Genomic DNA, 21729 nt, shown 5'->3' with positions numbered 1-21729 from the left:
GGTGCTGGGATCGAGTCCCGAATCAGGTTCTGTGCTCAGGGGGGAGCCTGCTTCTCCCTCTGCCTGCCGCTCTGCCTACTTGTGCTCTCTCTCTCTGTCAAATAAATAAAAAAAATAAAAAAAATAAATAAATGAAATAAAATAAAAACAACCGGGAGAAGAAGAGCACAGAACCGAGAGGGCATAACCACGCTCCTCACGCTGGCTGCAGCACCATGCGTCACCTCACTTAGAGTTGCCCCTTCAGTAGATCGGAGCGGTGAGGGATCTCCAGCCCAGTGCTCACCTCCCGGGTGTCATTGTGAGGTAGACACTGAAGCCAGCTGCAGAGTCAGTGCCGCAGTTCCTCCAGGAGTAAAAGGAAGTACCAATACAATGTTGGCTTTTAAGGGAGATCTCCCAACTGCTAGAGCTTTACGCTGAAAACAATGAAAAACAACACCTTGTAGTATTATTTACACAGTCACATATGTTATATCATTTTTCACTCTCAAACGACTTACCAAGGGGGGTAAATCAAGGAGAGGAAAACAGAGAAACAAACGCAGTGACGTGTTCAAGCGTTCACATCTGGGTGGGCAGAGAACTGATTTTCTCAGGGAACAGTGATTAAGGGTGTGGGTTCGAGATCCAGACTTGGAAGGTTGGAATCATGACTTCAACATGTCTGAGCTTTGTGTTCTTGGGTAAATTATTTAACCTCCCTGTGCTGTGTGTGGGGATTTTCACAGGGCCATGTTGTGGATTCCATGTGTTAATCTATGTGAAGCATTCTGGAAGCCTCTGTCAGTGTTTGCTTTTATTCGCCTCCCATGTAATAGCATTCTCTAATCTCTTGATTTGTTTGTAAGTAAAAGTCAACATTTTTGCTTCTAGTTTATATTGCTTATCTAAACTTTCAGCCAGTAGCCAGTGACATTCTAAAAGAGGGGAATAACCTGGGGGAAGCAGCTGTTCTAGAAAGGCACTAAATGTAGAGGGTAAAAAGGTAATCACTCACCTTTTGCAAGCCAAAACCCACCCACTCTCAGAATGTAAAGGAGCAGCCTGGTAACTTGGAGCTGTTCAGGTCTTCCTTCCCCTCTAAGCAGTTATCTACCCGCCCTTCTTAAACTACTTTTTACATGCTTCCCTATTCAAGATGCAACTCAATACAATCAAGAATTAGGTCTTCCTCTGCTTCACTTGTGTCTAATGACTGACAGGCAAAAATTACTTAGCATAATATAATCAGAAATAAAATATATTTTATAATGATAAAATTTCCTTGGTATTGCTATGTGGTTTAAATGGATTAGTATGTATAATGCTCTTAGACGTGCCTGACAAGTATTCTGTGTTAATTATTATGTGCCCCCTTCCTTATTCTCGCCCATTGACCCCTTAGAATCATGCCAGTCACACATTCTGCATCCTTGCTTATAACTGCTTTCATCAAATTAACATAATATCTAATGGGCAGCACCAGAAGTCCATCGACATATGGATAAAGATGATGTAATACACACACACACACACACACACACACACACACACAATGGCATATTACTCAGCCATCAAAAAGAATGAAATCTTTTTGCTATGATGTGGATGGAACTAGAGTGTATTATGCTAAGTAAAGTAAGTCAGAGAAAAACAAAAATCATATGATTTCACTCATATGTGGAATTTAAGAAATAAAATACAGGATCATAGGGGAAGGGAAGGGAAAAGAAAACAAGATAAAATCAGAGAGGGAGACAAACCATGAGAGATTCTTAACTCTAGGGAACAAACTGAGGGTTGCTGGAGGGGAGGTGGGTAGAGGGATGGGGTACCTGGGTGATGGGCATTAAGGAGGGCACTTGAAGTCATGAGCACTGGGTGTTATATGCAACTGACGCATCACTAAATTCTACCCCTGGAACTAATAATACACTATATGTTAACTAATTTGAATTTAAATAAAATAAAATACAAAATAAAAAAATATCTAAGGGGCAGCAGCATCTTAAGATGTGGCTCACTTCCACATTAAAGGCTCATCTGAGGAAGAAGTCTTAGAATCGTAGCTCTGCACTCTCTGGGTCTGAGTGTGGGACATTTAAGTTATTTGGAAGTGGCTATAGGTTCGTGGTATGAACCCAGTCTTTGTCCTAATGGTAGAGGCCTCATCCAACTTCTGTGAGGAATGAAGAAGACAGCTGTGGGCTGTGGGAAAGGGAGGTCATGAACCTCTCCCTCAGTCCTGGTTCCCAGCCCACCTAGCCCTCTGTGTTCGTATTACCAACTGCATTTCTAACTTTTCATTAGGATTGTTATGTTGCTGGCCTAGCTTAGCTAGCCATTAAGATCTGTCTTATTTACATAGTTATGAGGTTGATTTTTCCTAAAATGTAAGGGACATAGGATTCTTAAGTTTTTTCCTTTACAATTTTATCCAGCTGGTGTTTCTGAGTCTACATTTTCAGATCAAATTAGTTTTTCTTAAAATATCCTCTGTAGAAAGTACAACATTGAATCCTCAACTTCTTGCATCCAAGATTGATTCCAGATAAAGACCTCTGGTAAAGGGGCACCTGGGTGGCTCAGTCGGTGAAGCATCTGCCTTCGGCTCGGGTCATGATCCCAGGGTCCTGGGATTGAGTCCCGCATCGGGCTCCCTGCTCAGTGGGAAGCCTGCTTCTCCCTCTCCCTCTGCCCTTCCCCTGCTTGTGCTCTCTCTGTCAAATAAAATCTTAAAAAAAAAAAAAAAAAAGACTTCTGGTAAAGAATTACTTACCTTAAAAGAACATCCCTCTTAAAGCAGTGACCAGGGGCGCCTGGGTGGCTCAGATGGTTAAGCGTCTGCCTTCGGCTCAGATCATGATCCCAGGGTCCTGGGATCGAGCCCCACATCGGACTCCTGGCTCAGCGGGGAGCCTGCTTCTCCCTCTCCCTCTGCCTCTCTCCCTGCTCATGCTTTCTCTCTCTCTCTCTCTCTGTATCTCTGTGTCTCAAATGAATAAATAAAATCTTTAAAAAAAAAAAAAAAGCAGTGACCAGCCTGATGCCTAATACAATCTGGGAGTGTGTGGCATCCATTAGAACGCAGCATGGTTTGCTTTCCCCTCTTGCTTTGGAAGACTTGCCTGTCAGACCATGGCCATATTTGGCTAGGAGGTGGAGGACCGTGATAGATAGGGCCACAACAATCTAGCTGTCTGCAGACAACTGGATTTGATACAAAAAGACCTCAATGATCTGAGCCAACTCAAACTTACATTGCACTGGGGAATAAAATACACATGAAAGAGCTCGGAATGGAATTTTCCTGGTTTAGATGATTAAGTAAGTCCCACATTTTATGCCCAAATGTTCAGTGGGAGGGAATACTGTTAAACATGTTAGATATAAAATATAGAGTGTCCTATTAGGAAACTATTACAGTATGATTTTCAAAAAAATATTTAATGAAAGCAGGATCCCCATTTTAAAAGTGTATGTATGTATGTATATATTATGTATTTATATGGGTATATGTATGTATATTGTAGAAAGGAATGTCCAAAAATATTAACAGTGGTTACATTTAGTGGTATGATTCTTATAATTCCCATTTTCTTCTTTTCACAGAAATGTATACTCCTTTCTTAACTTTATGTAATGACCAAATTATTTCTAAAGTAGAAATTCAAATATATATTGTTAAAGGAAGAAGTTTATTAGCTTAAACATATTTGAAAATTTTTTGAATATAAATGATTTTAAAACATTCCAGATATTTGATAACTCCCAAAATGTCTATTCCTAACAATGTTAATTTTAAAAAATTACTAAACTTCATGTATCTGAAATATCCTATCTTCCCCCCTTAATATTTGTCCATGTCTTTGGGCATAATACAAATTTATACTTTTACAAATTCATTCATTTTATAAATTACATCATTCATTTAGCTTATGCATTTATTTGCTGCTTGATGACTGATTTACTCAGATATAGCTTCTATCAGACTAAGAACTTTATGAAAAATACCAGTGACCCTGGAAATCTTTGCTCCCAAGGATTCCAAAATGTGAAGTCTGTGTCCATAAATTAAGTCCATGCCTTATTTTTAACAAGGATCAACTTTAGCTCAGTGTTCCTAAAAGTGACTAATGTTGAATCCTACTTGCTATTCACTAATAGTGCTTCGAAGGAGGTGGTAGAAATTAAATGAACAGCTTTCACAATTAGAGTACTTAAAATATCTCACTACCTCTTATTTTATACCGTGTCCCTGCTTCCTTGGGTACTGACGGTAGCACTTTGCCAAAGGACCAGAAAAAGCATACAGTGATTGACAATAGCGCAGATACAGAGGCTTAGACTTGGAAAGAACATTAAAGACCAGATGGTGGAGGTTCTGTCCAACAGATTCCTTTCCACAACATGCTAAGGGCTGGTTGTCCAGCCTCTGCCCGAATATTACCTCAGGAGGCAGGAAGCGCCCTTCTTCCTGAGGCAGCACGCTGAATGCTGACCAATGCTACTTTCTACACCTATTTTTTATTTGTATCACTAATGGCTCTTCCTACTAATTCTATTGCATTTGTACAGAACTTTCACATATGTTATCTCATATCATCTTTACAAAAACCCTTTGAAGTAGAGATACCAAAAATTACTATCCCTGTTTTATACATCAGGAGACAGAATGTGAGAGTTTAGGCGAGTTGTCCAGGATCACATAGTTAGCAAATGCCAGCCCACAACCGAACTAAACTCCCCAGCCGTTTCCTTCCACATGAGCAATTTTGCTCTTTGTTAGAAAGTTTTACTGTGGGGCACCTGGGTGGCTCAGTCGTTAAGCATCTGCCTTCGGCTCAGGTCATGATCCCAGGGTGTTGGGATCGAGCCCCGCATCGGGCTCCCTGCTCAGCGGGAAGCCTGCTTCTCCCTCTCCCACTCTCCCTGTTTGTGTTCCCTCTCTCGCTGTCTCTCTATGTCAAATAAATAAACAAAAATCTTTAAAAAAAAAAGTTTTCCTGTTCTGAACTAAAATTTTCTTCCTTGTAATTCTCCCCCTACATTAATGCAAATCACTCTCCCCACCACCAAGAACTCCATTCATGTTTCAAGTCGAACTCCTTTGACTTTGATATCAACTATTAGAAGGAAATTCACCCAATTCTTCAGGAGGTTAAGAAGAAACAGGCAAGATACTATGATGGATTGGTATCTAGTTCAGCTGCTAGGTAGAGAAATCCAAGATAACTGTGGCTTAACTTACTCTCTCTCCTGAGACGTGGAGAAAAGCCGTCCAGCGTTGACAGCATGGCTTCAGGGACTATTGCACATCTTTCTTGCCCCAGGGAATAGTGAGAGGAATTAGTTGAATGGAACCTTATACAGAGAACCTCTGTGAAAGAACTTGTATTCAGAATCTAAACAAGCATATGAAAAGATGCTCAATAGTATTAATCATTCATGAAAAGCAAATTACAACCCAAATGAGATGCTAGTTTACATACTACCAGAATATCCAAAATTAAAAAGACTGACAACACCAAGTGTTGTCGAAGATATTGAGCAACTGAAACTCTCATTCATTGCTGGTGGGGATGCAAAGTAATAGAGCCACGTTGGAAAACAGTTCTAAATTTTTTTCTGAAGGTAAGGGTACACTATCCAATGACTCAGCAATCCCACTCCTGGGTCTTTCCCAGATGAAATGAAAACACACATCTACACAAAGACATGCTTGCAAATGTTTACAACAGTTTTTTTTTTTTAAAAATGTTTGTCCATGATAAGCCCAAACTGGAAATAACTCCAATGCCCATCAAATGGTAAATAGTTATGGTAGTTTTTATAATGGAATACCATATAATGGAATACTGCTCAGTAATTTTTTTAAAAAAAAGGTCATTCCAGGGAAAAAAGAAAGCTGGCACAAAGGCTCAAGACAAGAAATATCTTGGTGTATTGCTGTAACTACTAGCATTTGGAGGTCACCAGAAAGTTAAGGGTAAGATGTTAAACAGCAGTTAAAATTGACCACTTACTTTGAATACTCTGCAAAGGCTTAAGATTTATATTTTTGGTGAAGGTATAACTTTTACAATTTGATTTGGGCAGGATAAGGAAAACAGATAAGTATTGAGATAAAATAAATAGAAAAGAAAATATTTGTTCAACGGAGCATAAATTGACTTGTCAAGGAATCCTAACCTGTGCAGGTAGGCTAGGGAGTCAAAGACAGGACAGAGAACAGTGACACCCATTGGAATTTTCCAGAGTGTGTGGTTAAAATATGTAAGATAGGTGAGATACACAGGCGTGTTTCTATGTCATTTCTGTGTGTTTGCTTTAGATGTACAGTTTCTCTTTCAATGTTCAGGTTAATATATTATGAAACTCAGAGAAGCAGTAACTGTATTGTCACAATCGGAAATATGATACTTTTTTTTTTTTTTTTGAGAGAAAGAACATAAGTGGGGGAAGGAGCAGAGGGACAGAATATCCAAGCAGGGGCGCCTGGGTGGCTCAGTTGGTTAAGCGGCTGCCTTCAGCTCAGGTCATGATCCCAGGCTCCTGGGATCGAGCCCCGCATCGGGCTCCCTGCTCAGCAGAGAGCCTGCTTTCCCTTTCCCTCTGCCTGCCGCTCTGCCTACTTGTGCTATCTCTCTGTCAAATAAATAAATTAAAAAAAAAAAAAAGAATATCCAAGCAGACTTCTGCCAAGCGGCGAGCCCAATGCGGGGCTTGATCCCATGAGCCATGAGAATAGGACCTGAGCCAAATCCAAGTATCTGACACTTAACCAACTGAGCCACTCAGGTGCCCCAGAAATATGATATTTTTCTAAGTAATCAAAAGACTTAGAAGAAAAAAGAAGATATTTCCTTCTGTTAAGAGAGTAAATAAAACTTTGACTCTATTTTATTTCAGGTCTTGGCTCTAAATCATACCTTCATAAGATGAAGCCAAGAAGTGTAACACATAGGGTTTGGGCCATTCCTCAATGTAAGAAAGTAAAAAGCTTTGTTGAACAAAACCCATCAGGATGGGCTGATGGTAGGAGTGCCCAGCTAGAAATATAAAGCAGGAAGAAAAGCTGGATTATGGTCAGCAGGGAAAAGCTGGAATGGAAGAAGTGGGAGAGGTAGAGAAGGCAGTTACCAGAGTTGCAATAAAGCCGAGCTGTATTAATGGAGGCTCATTGCCAACTGCTGCCTTGGCAACAAGTTTGTCCTTGCCAGTCCTGAGTGCTCTGCCTGGGCCTGGAGAGTCTTCAGAGGATAACAGAGGATCCTGTCGGAAGGAAGACATGCATGTCTGAAGGAATGGACAACATATAGGGGACTGAAGAGGCAACTGAACACAATGAATGTGCTCCAATAGCCTCTCCTCTAAGAGCTCATGACCCACTTGGCCTCATTTAATTTGTGGCTGTGCCGTGAATGTCTAAACTCAGCACATGTGTGGACTCTGCCTGATGTGTGCAGATCATCGACCTTGGGACCCAGTTCTGGTCACTAGATTTCTACTGCAGGCCAAAACCCTCCTGCCCGTTTTGACTTAATTCAGATTTAAAAACAGGCCTGCTTTGTTCGCATGTGTGGGTGTCATTTTCTGTTAGTTTTCTTGTACTTCAGTCTATTCAGAGCTTTCTTGGCTTTTGCTAGTCCCACTCCCATAGAGTGGAATCCTGATTCTGAGTAATGAGCAATTAGGTGTGAATTCTACTGCCAAAGTAGTTTTGCTGGCTGTAATTAGACATCAAATAACAATAAAGTATTATTAAGCATCGTGCATATCAGTAGTAAATTCAAGTTCAAAATACTAGTCTGATTCTTTGGAGAGAAATAAAAGAACTATTTTGCTTTACCCTAGGAATGATGAACATTCAGAAACCATATAATATAAGGCAAAATTCAGTCAACCATTTCAAGGGAGAAAAAGGGTGAAATTATTTACCATCTTTATATCCAGGATTCCAGTAAGTGTGATTATGATAATAGGGAAATAGCTAACAAACTCAGCTGGATTTCACAAGGAGCAGGAAGACTTGCTTATATTAAAGAAATTAACAAATTTTCAGAACAAGTTGATATTGGAAGGACCCCTTGCTCCTAACACAGACACATGGATCAACTCTAACAGTGGAAGCTTGGGATGTACCGTCAAGCTAGAAGTTGACAGGAAAATCTCCACACTGTAGAAATAAAGAAATGCAAAATGTGGGGCAGTGAGTAGTGAGCGGGAGCAGAAGCCAAAATAGCTCACACCTTGGAGTGACTATAGGTTTACCACACACGTACTGGTTTGAAAAGGACTGCCTTGCTTTGTACCTGTTGTTTCTGAGTAATTCAAACAATGTCCCCTTCCAATTTTCGAAGTGCCCTGATTTGGATGCTAAGTTATAAGGTCTTCCCAGCTAATGGATATGTTGAAACCAGATATTATGCTTGAGAGCAGGGTGCTGGGATTCTGAGAAACATGAAGCATGTCATAGCCAAAAGACCTACCTGTAAACTTCCTGCATATGACCAGGAGTCATAAGGAGCTGGCCTTTCCATGAAATAGAAAAACCACAGCTACTGATCCTGCTTAGCAGACTGCAAGGAAGCTGGGTGGAAAAGGAATCTAGTGCCTCAGCTTGTGGGGAGCTCTAGAGTCAAACTTCATTCTCTCTGTTTGGCTCAAATGATCCCCAACTGAGATATTTTCATTAAAACTCATCTAGATATGGTAGACCCCATCCAGTCTTCTAAGCAGAAGCAAATATGAAACTGGGCTGTGGTATCTACATCCTGAGTGTGTGGCATAAGTCCCCAAATCACCCCCCGCTGGAGATGAACTTATAGCTAGACATCATATCTTCTTGAGGAAATCGATCACTGGAAAGAGTATTAGCAGACACAACAAATAGAAGAATTTGCACACCAAGGACTAGAAAAAAGGATACAATCTAGTCTGAAAGATACTTTGACATATTTATAAAGAAGGAGAGAATATAAATCACAATGAAAGAACGAGACAGTACATTAAATACGAGCAGACAGATTTATAAACAAGCCAAACAGAATCTTTCTGCAATAAAATATATACGCATAAGAAAGAAAATAGTGGATAGATTTCAAATGTCTTTATTTAATTAGTTTATGTAATGCTTCTGTGTCTTTCATGAGTTAACTCTGGCGATTAAATCTTGCATATGTAGTATTTTTACACAGGGAAGAAAATTGATCCTCCTGCCCCTCCCTGGAATCGCATGTGTTTTACACGCTTTTACAGAAGTTGAGTCCAAACTCTAGTTCTGAGCTCTGGATGCCACATTAAATTTCTAGCATACTTAGTATGAGTTTTTATGGCTTTCTATTATGGTTCTTAAAAACAAAATGCAAATAAGCACATTCCTTGGCCACCTTCCAAAAGAACAACCCTATCAAAGATTCTAGTTATAGAAATATAATAGGCAGTTAAGACAGTTGATAAAATGACTAATTTAACTATGTTATGACTGGTACATATTCCACCATAAAATTTAGAAATAACTATATGTTCACATTTATGGTTAAATTTATTTCTGAGATTTATAATAATCTGTTTTAAGATTGAGAACAAGGACAGATAGTTATTTTAGTAATACTATATATCTGATGATATCACTATTATATAAATAGAGGTTGTCTTATTTTAAAATAATTTGATAATTTTTAAATGCCTTAAGATGCCGGGTTTGCAATTCCTCTTCTTTTATCACTGAAACATATCAAGAAGAAATTATATAATGGTGGAAATTCAACTGTTCTTTCCAAGTAATCTAATCTGTGATGTGTTCGACATCATAGTCCTTTCTTTCAAATCTATAGGAAATAAATACAAAATAGCAGTGGATGTTCAACAAGAGTGAGAATCTTCAAATAAGTCACTGTTAATTGTTAAGCAACTTGAAAGATTCTGAGATCCATACATATAAAAAAACTGCTATATTATTAACCAAGGAGGCCAAATAGTCCCCCCCAAACTATAAAAGAATAAAGTTAGGAACAAAATAACAAAAATCTATTTTAAAGTAAAAAATAATGTCAATGTCTTTATGAAATTATCCTATTTGGTGGCATAAATTGAAATTCTAGAGCCTCTGGAGGGAAATGTCAGAAATGGGTCCCTTTCTAAAAATAACTTTGCCAGGCATTTTAGAATTTTCTCTGATTTAATGAGCAAAGAATTATTGAAGAGGATGATTAAGGTAGAAAGGATATCTATAATTATATTTGTTCTAAACCTTTTTTATGTATAAAACTGATTAATGGAAGGTAATGTACTTTGCAAGATGCTGATTGGATAAGTTTATATCAACAAAATATCAATATTTAAATCAAATAAATAAGTGATCTATTAAAAAACTAAAACAATCCATTTTTCTCCAGTCGATATTCTTGATAACCTTGCAAATAAAGCTTAGCTACTATCATCATCCAAATAGAATCTCCCACTGGAACTAAATTGACTCTTTTTTCCTCCAAAGATTTATTTATTTATTTGAGAGAGGGCAAGCTTGTGAGGTGGGGGGGAGGGATAAAAGGAGAGGGAGAATTTCAAGCCAACTCTACGCTGAGTGTGGAGCCTGACTTGGGGCTCGATCTCATGACCCTGAGATCATGACCTGAGCTGCAATTAAGAGTCAGACGCTTAACCAACTGAGCCACCAGATGCCCCCTAAATTGACTCTTAATTGAAATAACATCTAAAACCACTATATCAAAGTAAACAAATGAATTGAGTTAATTAAATTGTCCCCAGATTTAATATTATTCTGAGATATTAAAAAGCCACATTCAGTGAAGGAAATTAAATCCTGACTTGTTTTCTTATGAATCTGAGAGGCTGAATATGCAAACAGATGATGATCAGACCATATATAAAAATAAAACTTTGACCCAAAACCTGCAGCCACCTGCTCAGGAATCCAACCCCTTCACCTACAATAAACAGCTCAGGAAGCCAGGCTGCTATGTCAGTCTTACAGGAAGCTAGACTGCTGACAATAACTTCTGTAATAATCGGCTCCAAATGTCCGGGACTTGCTAAATAACTGATAGCTCCCCTATTTTTTCTTCCTGCTTCTGACTTAGTACCCAACAGAGAAAGCCAAATATGCACCCCAAACTAATCACATGGGATGCCTGGCTTCTAGCTAGCCTGCCTAGAACTACCCCTTGCCAACAGCCTCCAATCAGGGCCTTCCTGAGAACTTCCCCTCCCACTAAAAGCTTTCCCACTCATCTGCTTTCCTTTGAGTGTCTGCCAAAATGCAAGTGGTGGTGGTGGCCGACTCCATTCTACAGCAAGCTCAGAATAAAAATAGCCTTTGCCTTTCTCATCTGATGAGTCTTCATTTATTTCCACAAACAGAAAGTATTGCAAGATGAATATTTCATAAAAAGTTAGTAACTAGCAGTTATTGAGCCCTTACCATGAACCATGCACTGTGTTAAATGTTTTACATGGATTATCTAATTTCACAGTAAATATAACAGTGACTTCTGAAATTGGTACTATTACGGTATTCCTTTTACAGAAGAAGGAACTGAGGCTGAGAGATGTTTAATAACTCATTTAATACATAGGTAATGAGCAGCTAAGCAAGGATTAAAATAAGGACAGTCTGATTCCACGGAGGATAACTTCTAACCACTATACTAAATTCAACTTGTGATGTGGAGATTGGTGCATATTTTAACTGTTTTTATAATAAAATAGAAAACAACAAGAACTTAATGTTGTGTTTCCATCTCACCTTTGGTAATAAAATATTGTATGACAGAAGAGGAAGAGAACTTGGAATTCATTTATAACAAACGCCTTTTACAGATTATGTAAGTGAGGCTCAGAGGGGTGAAGGTAAGTTGCTCAATATTACATACCTACTTAACAGACAAGACTAAAGCCCAGGTTTTCTGACTCCCAGCCCAGCTTTCCAGCATGCTTCACTGGGAGACAGAACTTTTGCTTGGGTAGATTTGCAACTCCATAAAGACATTATGTAACAGTGTAACGCTGGCACGCTCCAAACACATATTATTGTAACATGGCTAAACACATATCTTGTATGGAATGATATTTTAAGAGGCCACTGAAGTTCAGCAAATATTTGAGTGTTAACTATGTGTTAGGCACTGTTCCAGACACAAGTTTCATTTGTGAAAAAAAATGGAAAAAACCCTCTCTCTTTGGTTTACATTCTAATGGGAGGGAACAAACATTACACAGTGGTTACATTAAGCAGGCAAATTATATAATATGTTAGAAGGTAATAAGTGCTATGATAAAAAGAACAGTAGAGTAAGGTGAGATTGGGAGTACCGCCTTGGGACAAGGAGGGCAGATTACAGTTTTAAACAGGGTGATCAGAGTCAGCCTCATTGAGAAGGTGGTATTTGAGTGGACTCTGAGAAGGGGAGGGAGTTAGCTGTGTGGATATGGTGGGAAGAGTGTTCCAGACAAAGGGAACAGCCAATGCAAAATCCTAAGGAGAGACTCCTCTGCTATGTTTGGAAAGAACAGCATGGGCGGCGCTAGGAATAAAAGGTGAGATGAGAACTGTAAACTCGTATGTGTGTGTAGGGGGCTTTTAACCAATAAGTTAACTTTATTAATTAAATATAAGCTACACATTTTCTGTTTACGCTATAACTATGTATTATAGGGTCAAAGAAGTGAGTGTGCTCTTTCTCAGCCTGGCTATAGTATGAATATCAGGATGAAAACTGGTTTGAAGCTCTAATCTGTTTTGTCAGCTTGATCAATTTTGTGAACATTGCTTGTGAATTCCATGTTAATGATTTGAATCAGGTGCCTGAAGTCCCTTCACCAGACTTTTCATTTAATCAGTAGTAGGGAAGGGGCTACACCTGGGCATTGTTTTCTAAATGCTTTTATGTGATTCTAAGCTGCAGTCAGCTTGAGAAGCATGACTCTGTTATATGGGAAAAAGAGAGGGCTTTTCTCATTCCTGCTCCCAGGTAGCCTGCCCAATACATTCATCATGCTTGCTGCTCCAGCTCACATCAGTTTGCAACTCCAAAACCACAAATCACCTCCACAGAAATCCTAAGACCTCACCAACCACCCCACTGGTGTAGGAAAAGCACCTTCCTCCTTTGCTGCCTTATCCCCAGGTTCCCCACAACACCAACAAATAACACTGGGTATGGGTGTCAGATGACTGAAAAGTGTGTGTCCAAACAAGACAACTCAAGAGGAAGGGCATGAGAAGGGAGGAACAACATGGTTGGCATCGATTGCCTAATCAAAAAATTTCGGGGGCGCCTGGGTAGCTCAGTCAGTTAAGCGTCTGCCTTCGGCTCAGGTCGTGATCCCAGGATCCTGGGATGGAGCCCCGCATCAGGCTCTCCGCTCAGCGGCGAGTCTGCTTCTCCCTCTCCCTCTGTGATCTCTCTCGCTTTCACTCTCTCTCAAATAAATAAAATCTTAAAAAAAAATTTCAGAACAAGGCTAATATTCAATTTCAAATTTTGGCATTGTCATGGTAGAAAATATTCTGTGTCCCCAAATCTTCTGTTTCATTCCTGTGCCTGGCACATTTTGGTACACAACAAATATTCGTCATGTAAATGAATGGATCAATTCAAGCAGGCCGAACACAAAGCAATGAACCCCCAACCCCTCCTTGCCCAAACCTCCCAATCTTGCTCCCCAGAGGCAATCACATTTAGCTCATTGGTACCCTCCTCTTTCTATGCCACTAATTCTGGACATAATCAGTGTTAGATCTTGCATACTCACTTCCTGCCAATACGATTAAGGGTTTATTAAACCACCTCAAATTTTCCCTACCTGTAATACCTAATAAATTATACCACCATCATTAGCTTTTCCATTAATTACCTTTGTGATACTAAATAATAATCTTAAAATGATGATTCTTTCAATTATAAGCAGTATTATAAGTTTCAATTACTTTGTCACATAAGAATATTGTATTCCATACCTTTCTCTTCTCCTTCCATTATCATGATTAACATTTAAAATGTTTTGTAACCATAGTTAGGAGATTCGTCTACAGGTGAAGTGTAAATTTGAAAATCAGTAAACAACTCTTTTTTTGTTTACTTCCGTTTTTTGTTACTCCAGTAAACAAAACAAAATCAGTAAACAACTCCTGCCCATGTGACTTGTATTCCCTGACTATGCTATACCTGTTTTTTGTATATTTTTAGTCATACACCCCCAGCCCTCTTGACTTCGAGTTGCCTTTTTACTTTTACTTGAATGGTCTGCCTTCATGGCATCATTAGAATAGTTTCTTCCGACATTTGCAGGATACTGTCACATCTAAGGACTCTTCTTTCCATGGGCAGTTCTCTTGCAGCCCTGAGGTCTCCTTTCGATTTGTATGGGGAGCTCTCAGGCCTGCTGCATGGTTGTCCTCCTGGGACTTGCCTTCATTGCTTTTCTGAGTTGGTCCTATTGTTCATACATTCAACCTGCTCCAATTTCTTGGATAATTCCCTTGTTTTGCCACCCCACATTCTTAAGTAACACCCTAAAAAAGAGTATTTGGGTGAGGAAGCTTTCTCAGTTCATGTTTAACTTTCTTTTTCATTCTGCCCCCATATTTTATTGATTTTATATTTTATTGGCTTGGTTTAGAGTTCCAAGTTCAAAATCATTTTCCCATGGAACTTTCAGGCTTGCTCATCTCCTAATTTCCAGTCCTGTTGATGGGAAGCTAGCCTGTTGCTGGCCTGATTCTCATTCCTTTATAGAGGACCTGTATTTGCTCTCTGGAAGCTTTGAGAATCTTTTAATTCTTGCTATCCTTAAATTTTAAGATATGCCTCCATGCAGACCTTTTCTTTTTTCTTCTTAGGACTCAGTAGGTCTTATACATTTGCAGACTCATGTCTCTCTTTAGTTTTGAACATTTTTTTCTTGTAAATTTCATCCAACCATCTTCTCTGCCCTCACTTTCTGGATTTTCTATTCTGATGTTGAAACCTTGATTAATTCTGAATGACTTATCTTTTTGGTCACACTGACTACTGCTCTCTATTCTCTGCTTTTCTCCTTTTCTCTACTCTTGTAGTAATGCAGAGTGTATAAGTTGACCTTACAGGCCATGAGACAGACAAATGAGTTGTAATTCATATTTCCCCCTTCCATTTAGTTAAAGGCTTATCCAACAATGGCCCTGCTGGTTTACTGGATGAGTGTTACCTATGATGCTCTGTGTTTATCCCTACTACAAACCAAGATCTGTTCTCACTGCTGTGGTATATAACCGTGAACAGAAATACTAAGTTCCTTTGTATATAGAGGGAGACAGACAATAAATAAAGTATTGCAATGTCAGGTACAATTCTGGAAATCAGCAGCTGTAGCCAAAGCAGCAAATTTGGCAGGCAGCATCTTGGCCATAGATAGGCAGCAGCTCCTATTTGCCCTTTGGTTTGCCCTTTCATTGTGACTTTGAGTATTTTTTCTCAGGTTCTACCTATGTTCTTCAGTCTACCTATGATTCTGCAACATGTTAATACCCTGTAAGAAATTCCTTTTATTCTTAATTTAGCTTGAGTGAATTCATGAGTTCTGTTCTTTGCAACAGAGCCTGACCGCTACAAAATTCGCAAAAATAAATTGTATTTTTAGCAAGCAGCCTCTTTGGTATTTTTCTCTCTGGCCTAAGTTCAAGCTGCAGTAATAAACTTCATCTTAAGTCTCTAGCACCAGCTTCTGTCCCCAGTTTTCTGTGTGGTCAAGAAAGCACTCATACTATGCCATCAAAATAGAGAATTGAATTAGTTAAGAATTCCAAACTGACAGCTCAACGGAGATATTCACTGTACCGAAAATTATTGATAGGCTCGAGGATAAGAAATCTGAAAGGTATCTGAGCTTCCCAGAGCTTCAATAAAGGAGGAACTGTTTTTTCTAGAATGTTTTCTAGAACACTCTAAAACTGAGTATTATACTACCAAATTACTGCATGAGATGGTCTATTGATAGATTACCTAGTTTATGAAATGCAGTGGTTTACTTCAAATAGTGTACATTAAAATTTTTTGTTTGCTTCTAGAAAATGCAAAAACATACTGTCTTAGTGAGGTTGGGCTGCCATAATAAGATGCCACAGACTGAGTGGCTTAAACAACAGACATTTTCTCACAATTCTGGAGACTGTGAAGTCTGAAATCAAGGTGCCTGCCAATGTGGTTCCTGGTGAGAGCTCTTCCTGGCTTCCCACCCTCTCCTGACAGAAAAAGAAAGCTGCTCTTCTTATAAGGTACCAGCCCTTCTGGATTAGAGTCCCATACTTACGACCTCATATAACCTTAATTACCTCTTTACAGGCCCTATCTCCACATATAGTCACACTGGGGGTTAGGGCTTCAACATATGAATTCGGCAAGGGGCACAGTTCAATCCATACTTTCTGAATTTCTGCTTTAGAAAATGTAAAAATATTTTACAATATTATTATCGATAATAATGAAAACTAATATTTATTCAGTGATTAACATGAGCCAGACACTGTGATGAGTGCTTTAAAAGTATTTTCTTATTTAATCCTTACAACCAAAGAAGTAAGTTCATAATAGATGAGGAATCAAAGCCCAGAGATGCTGAGTAACTTGTCCAAGATCACCTTGGCTGCGCAGTGAAGGTTCCAACAGACAGTCCTTTTAGCCACTTGGTTATAATTAAATGTATGACATACCAGCACATTATATACCAGTAAGAAGAGTTGTTCAGTAAGGATTCTACAACCAGGTAACACTGGGAGTCCAGAAAGTACTGTGGAGTGGCAAGGCTTCTGGTGTGAGATAAGCTGCACCCTCAGTGCGCTAGTGTGGGTGCTGAAAGGTTCACGGAGGTTCTACTATGCAGGTGAGGGAGTATTGGATTACATACTAATTTACATTCTCACCAGCTGTATCCGAGTCTGTTGCCCCACAACCTCACAATTTATATTTATTTTTTATTATAAAACCTGGATTTTATATTTAAATAAGACCTCACCTACAATTCAAAATAAAAATACAAAAACTCCGGGACGCCTGGGTGGCTCAGTTGGTTAAGCATCTGCCTTTGGCTCAAGTCATGATCCTGGGGTCCTGGGATCGAGACCCACATTAGGCTCTTTGCTCAGCGCGGAGCCTGCTTCTCCCTCTGCCTGCCCCTCCCCCCACTCGTGCTCTCTTTGACAAATAAATAAAATCTTAAAAAAAAATACAAAAACTCTGACATGCCCCATTACCTGTAAGAAAAATCCTCTATGTAGTCATTGTGGCCTGATTTAATCATAAACCATTATATAGTGTAAACCATGATAGCAAGTTCACAAGGTTTAAATACAGATTAAGCCTAAAATTTGATATGCTCACTTTACTATTTGATCTGAAATACTTCAAGAAAACTCAAAGTAAAAACAAAGCCATAAAGGAAAAATTACACAAAGTACTTACAAACATTCTTACAGTTTTAAATATTTCAATTCTCTGGATTGGCATACATTTTAGGAATTTAGGTCCTTTAGAAGGATAATGTTATGACTAGTAACAGAAAAGTAACTTCATGCTTCACTTTTCGAGACAACATTAAATGAAATGAACGTGTCAAATTGTCAATAAGACAAGAGAAAAAACAGAATTTTTTTATAACCCTGGAGGCAGGCTGAGTCCTACAATTTTGTTAAGCTCCACAGAATCTAAAATACCTGCTATGTGCAAGTTCGTTCAATGACAACATTCAACAAAACTTGAGAACTTACATAAAAAAAACTATTTAAAAACAGAAACTATGTATCTTACATTTTAACCGCAAAAATAATTGGGCTTTTTTGGAAGTGGGGATAGGAAGACATCTACATCTAACAGCACATGCAATCAGTCACTTCTAGGAGTTTTTCCCGCCTCTATTTTTTGACAACATCGAATAGGGACACTCATTACTCGGTACTTTTCTAACTTTTCTTGAATCCCGTTCACCTGGAGGGACACGTTCCCGCCCTTTCCCCCGCCCGGAAACGGACTCAGTAAGTCTTGGGCAGGGCTAAGCACCTGTACTTTTAGCCAGCAACGCCGGTGATTCTCACACTAGGGAATGTTTGCGAGCCTCTTACTTAGGGAAGGGAGGCTCCCCCCCATTCAGGAAGCGGGACTTCCACAATCAGAACAGTTGGGGGTGGAGCCCGGGCACCTGTGGTTTGGTGTGTTTTCCCCCACCCCCCACCACGCCCCAGGCGACTGTGATGCAGGGTCGAAAGCGAGAAGCGCGCAGAAGCTCCCAGCGTCTGCGCCCAGGCCAGCGCGAGAAAAGGCGCTAAGGTGGGTTTCTTGGGTGGGGCTCTCGGCCTTTCCCTGGCCTCCTCGGTGGGAGTCCCGCGCGGACGGACTGGGGTGACACCGCGTTGCTCCCCGGTCGCGGAGGCCGCGCTGTACGCAGGGTTCCCCCCCGAGCCGTTCTGCTACAGTTTTCTCTTCCTCTCATCATCCGGTCCTCTCGACGCGCATCCGCCCAGCCCTGCTAACCCCCCAGGCCGTGAGGAGGGTGCACGCGGAGGGGCCGCGGGGCGCAGGCCGAGGCTCGGGTCCCCGGTTGCCGCCGCCGCGGTCCGGTTGGCGCGAGGACCTCGGCCCCCGGCCCGCGCAGCCGCCGCTCCGTCAGGCCCGGCCCCTCGCCCCGGCCGCGTCTCCACCAATCGCCGGCCTCGCCCGCCGCCGCCGCACCTGCGAGGCGGAGCCCGCGCGCCTCCGCCGCAGCCGTCGCAGCGTCCCCGCCCCGTTCCGCCCCCATCGCGGCGCCCCCAGATCATCCGCCGCCGGCGTCTGGCTCCCCGCAGGCGAGGAGCGGAAGCCGCTTTTCCTGAGGCGGAGTTCGGGGCGCCGGAGCCCGGCCCGCTGCTGAACCGCAGCTTCCGGGCAGCCGCGGCAACGGCGACGCGCGGAGCGCTGGCGCCCCGCGGACCCCGCGACCCCGGGCGAGTGGGCGGGCGCCCCGAACGGGCAGCCCAGCCGGGGCAGGCGGCGGCGGCGGCCGTGGCGGTCGCCCTCAGGCGCCCCGTGCGCCGCGCTCCATGCCGGTGTGGTGCTGCAGCTGCTCCCTGGCCGGTCATTTCAGGTGACTTCTCAGCCGGGGAGCGGAGGGGATGGGAGCAGGCGGAGGGTGGAACGCTTCCCGGCCCCGCGGCCGTGCTGGGGCCGAGATGGGCAGAGGCCGGGCGGGGTCGGGGTCAGGACCGGTCTGGAGTCGGGACGGGTCCGGGGTGGGGGGCGAGCGCCTGGACTGCAGCGGCCTCCCGCCTCGGCCGCCGCTTCCTCCTGGTTCCTGCTTGATCAGGGTTCCCGCCTCGGCAACCTCTGCTTGGGGGCGCCTCGCTCCGGGCGGGGTGTGGGGGGGGGAACTCTCCTTTCTTGTCTTCTTATCTTCTCCGGGACCGGGCCAGTCATGGGACTTCGAAACCGGCTAGACCCGGAGCGAGTCGGTTACTGCCACCTGAGACTTCCAAGTAGTGCGAAGTTTGAAGAGTTGCGAAGGTTCCTCCCTACCCCACCTTTACAATCTTCATAGATTTTTTTAATAAACGTAATAATCTAAGTTATTGGGTTGAAAGGAGTTAGGAAACTGTTTTAAGTGTGATGGTCTAGTTAAAAGTAGGTGCTGACTTTGTTCTAGGATGCTTGTCATTGCAAGCCGTATATTATAGAAATTTGAAATAGGTGGCCATTCAAGACTCACATTATGGGAACGTTCTTAAGGGTGATGAGATTAATGCATTTGAGAATAAAAATATGTGTTCTCTTGCACAGTTGGCAGACATTTAAGTCAGTTATGGGGAGAAAGGCTAAAGGCACTTGGAAGTGATTTTAACCCTGTGGTGAAGAAATGTTCAATTTAGCGAAGACTTAAGTAAATTACCTTACTTCGCATATATGAATGTGCTAGAATAATGATATATAAATTTTTCTCAAAATATGAAACTCTGATCAAGAATTTTAAAATTGGAGTTGGTAGGTAGAATTTAAGTGGCCATGAACTTGCGTGGGAAGAAAGTACAACTGATATTTTTGCTAAACTTTAGCCAAAATCTAATATGTCTTTCAATTATGAATATAAGCAACAAGTCACATAGTACTTATGACCTTGTCACCAATAAAATTCACAAATATTTTCATATCAGTGGCACATATCTAGAAATACTGTATGCTTATTTTTTCAAAATTACAGTAATTACACATCACCAAACTTGTTATTTTTTTGTGCAAATAAACGTCACAAGTTTACTTTTTATAACTGTATTTTAATGTAATTGGTTTCCTTGTAAATCCTATGTATCTCTTATGTATTTAATAATAATATTCCACGGAAGAGGTTCAGAGGTTTCATCAAATTGCCGAGGAGTGTAAGGCACCAAGAAGGTTCAGAACTCCTGTTTTAATAGAGAGCAACAGTTCAGGCTTACCCAACTTCTCAGTTTTGTAGGGGTTTCTAAATTCTGGATATTAAAAAAAAAATGTTTTATGTAATTGCTGGATTTTAAGTTTTAGGCAGCTTTGTTGACTACTTGACAGACACTGGTTTGAGAGTATCAGATCCACTTTGGAGAGTTAGAAAACAGGTTCCTCTAGTGAAAACTTGTTAAACTGAAGCCCCTTGAGAAATTAACATGCCTTTCAGACACTGCTGTCTAAAATTTAGCCTTTTGACTGCGTGGCTGTGAATTGACTGCTTTTGGTATAGTTGAACTCTAAGGACACAGGTTGGGATTCATATCCATTCAGCTAACCCTCGGTTGTGGATACCATATGCCTATTAACACTTTGTACAGAAATTTGGAGGAGATGAAGACAAAAGTAGTTGGTATGTTTTGATCTTGAGGGATAAAGGAAAACAAGCCTTGCTAGCCAAAAGAAGAAAATTGTGATAATAAACCTTATTTCCATTGTAAAAATACCTGCATTGTATCTCAGATTTAAAAACTAAAACATTTAAGACCTCTTCTTTAGGAAGGTGTTTATAATTTACTCATGCTATTTTTTGAGCAATTTTATTAGGAACCCACATTTTAAAACAGGTTGTGACAAACCTGTATATTTTGGATCTTGTGCCATACCTGAAAGGAATGGGTATTGTGATAACTGTCCACTGACTTTCCAGCTGCTTGTTCCATACCTACTGTTTTGGAAGATGGACAGTGTGACTGACTTCATTTGTGACTTTAGAACCTTTTTTTCATACAGTAGTATTAATTTGGTGACCATTTAGGATCATGCTTCCAAAGACTATAAAAATTCAGATACTAAAGCATTTCATTTAAGTTTGAGTCATCATTTAAAGAAATATTGCTAGATGTGAGAAAAGTCTTTTTGTTACCCAAATTTTATGCCTGTGCCATCCTCTTAAATTTGTTTCGAGACTGGACTATAATATTTCAAGAACAAAAGATGGAAGTGCTCTAAAATCCTCTTAAATATCAAATAGTCTTTATGCCTAATAGGGCAACTATTTTTGCATGTGTGTAAAGTGCTGTAGTATCCCAAATAAAGGAAAAGTAGATTTTTATTACTCAAAATACTTGTTTTAAACATAACATTGATCAAGTTGGATATCTCAAGTAAAAGTTGAAACTGTTCATAGACCTGTGATATAGTATGAATATATTATAAAACATGTGCAGTAATACTGAATTATAACTTAGGCTCTGAATTTTTTTAGAAAGAATACTTATCAGGAGGCCTTTGTTTCATTGTT

The 21729-nt window shown here is 40.7% G+C and overlaps 1 protein-coding gene and 1 pseudogene across 2 annotated transcripts in view; one reads left to right on the top strand and one right to left on the bottom strand.

The window, feature by feature from the left end:
• The window catches only part of LOC118543918 (histone deacetylase 1 pseudogene), a 27971-nt pseudogene extending 9197 nt beyond the window's left edge, over window positions 1–18774 (bottom strand).
• OSGIN2 (oxidative stress induced growth inhibitor family member 2) overlaps window positions 18186–21729 on the top strand; it is a 24171-nt gene continuing 20627 nt past the window's right edge. Inside the window, exon 1 of one of the 2 annotated variants that reach the window (XM_036105593.2) lies at window positions 18186–18305. Coding sequence is in view for 1 of the 2 variants with exons in the window: in XM_036105602.2 (XP_035961495.1) it covers window positions 19055–19098 (44 nt within the window). In the remaining variant the exon portion in view is untranslated. Of the gene's footprint in view, window positions 18306–18924; window positions 19099–21729 lie in introns of those variants that run through there. The other variant, XM_036105602.2, reaches the window with a different exon arrangement.

The sequence above is a fragment of the Halichoerus grypus genome, chromosome 5, assembly GCF_964656455.1.
Source record: "Halichoerus grypus chromosome 5, mHalGry1.hap1.1, whole genome shotgun sequence".
Lineage (NCBI taxonomy): Eukaryota > Metazoa > Chordata > Mammalia > Carnivora > Phocidae > Halichoerus > Halichoerus grypus.
The sequence above is the reverse complement of the archived record's forward strand: the minus strand, read 5'-3'. Positions and strand labels throughout refer to the sequence as shown.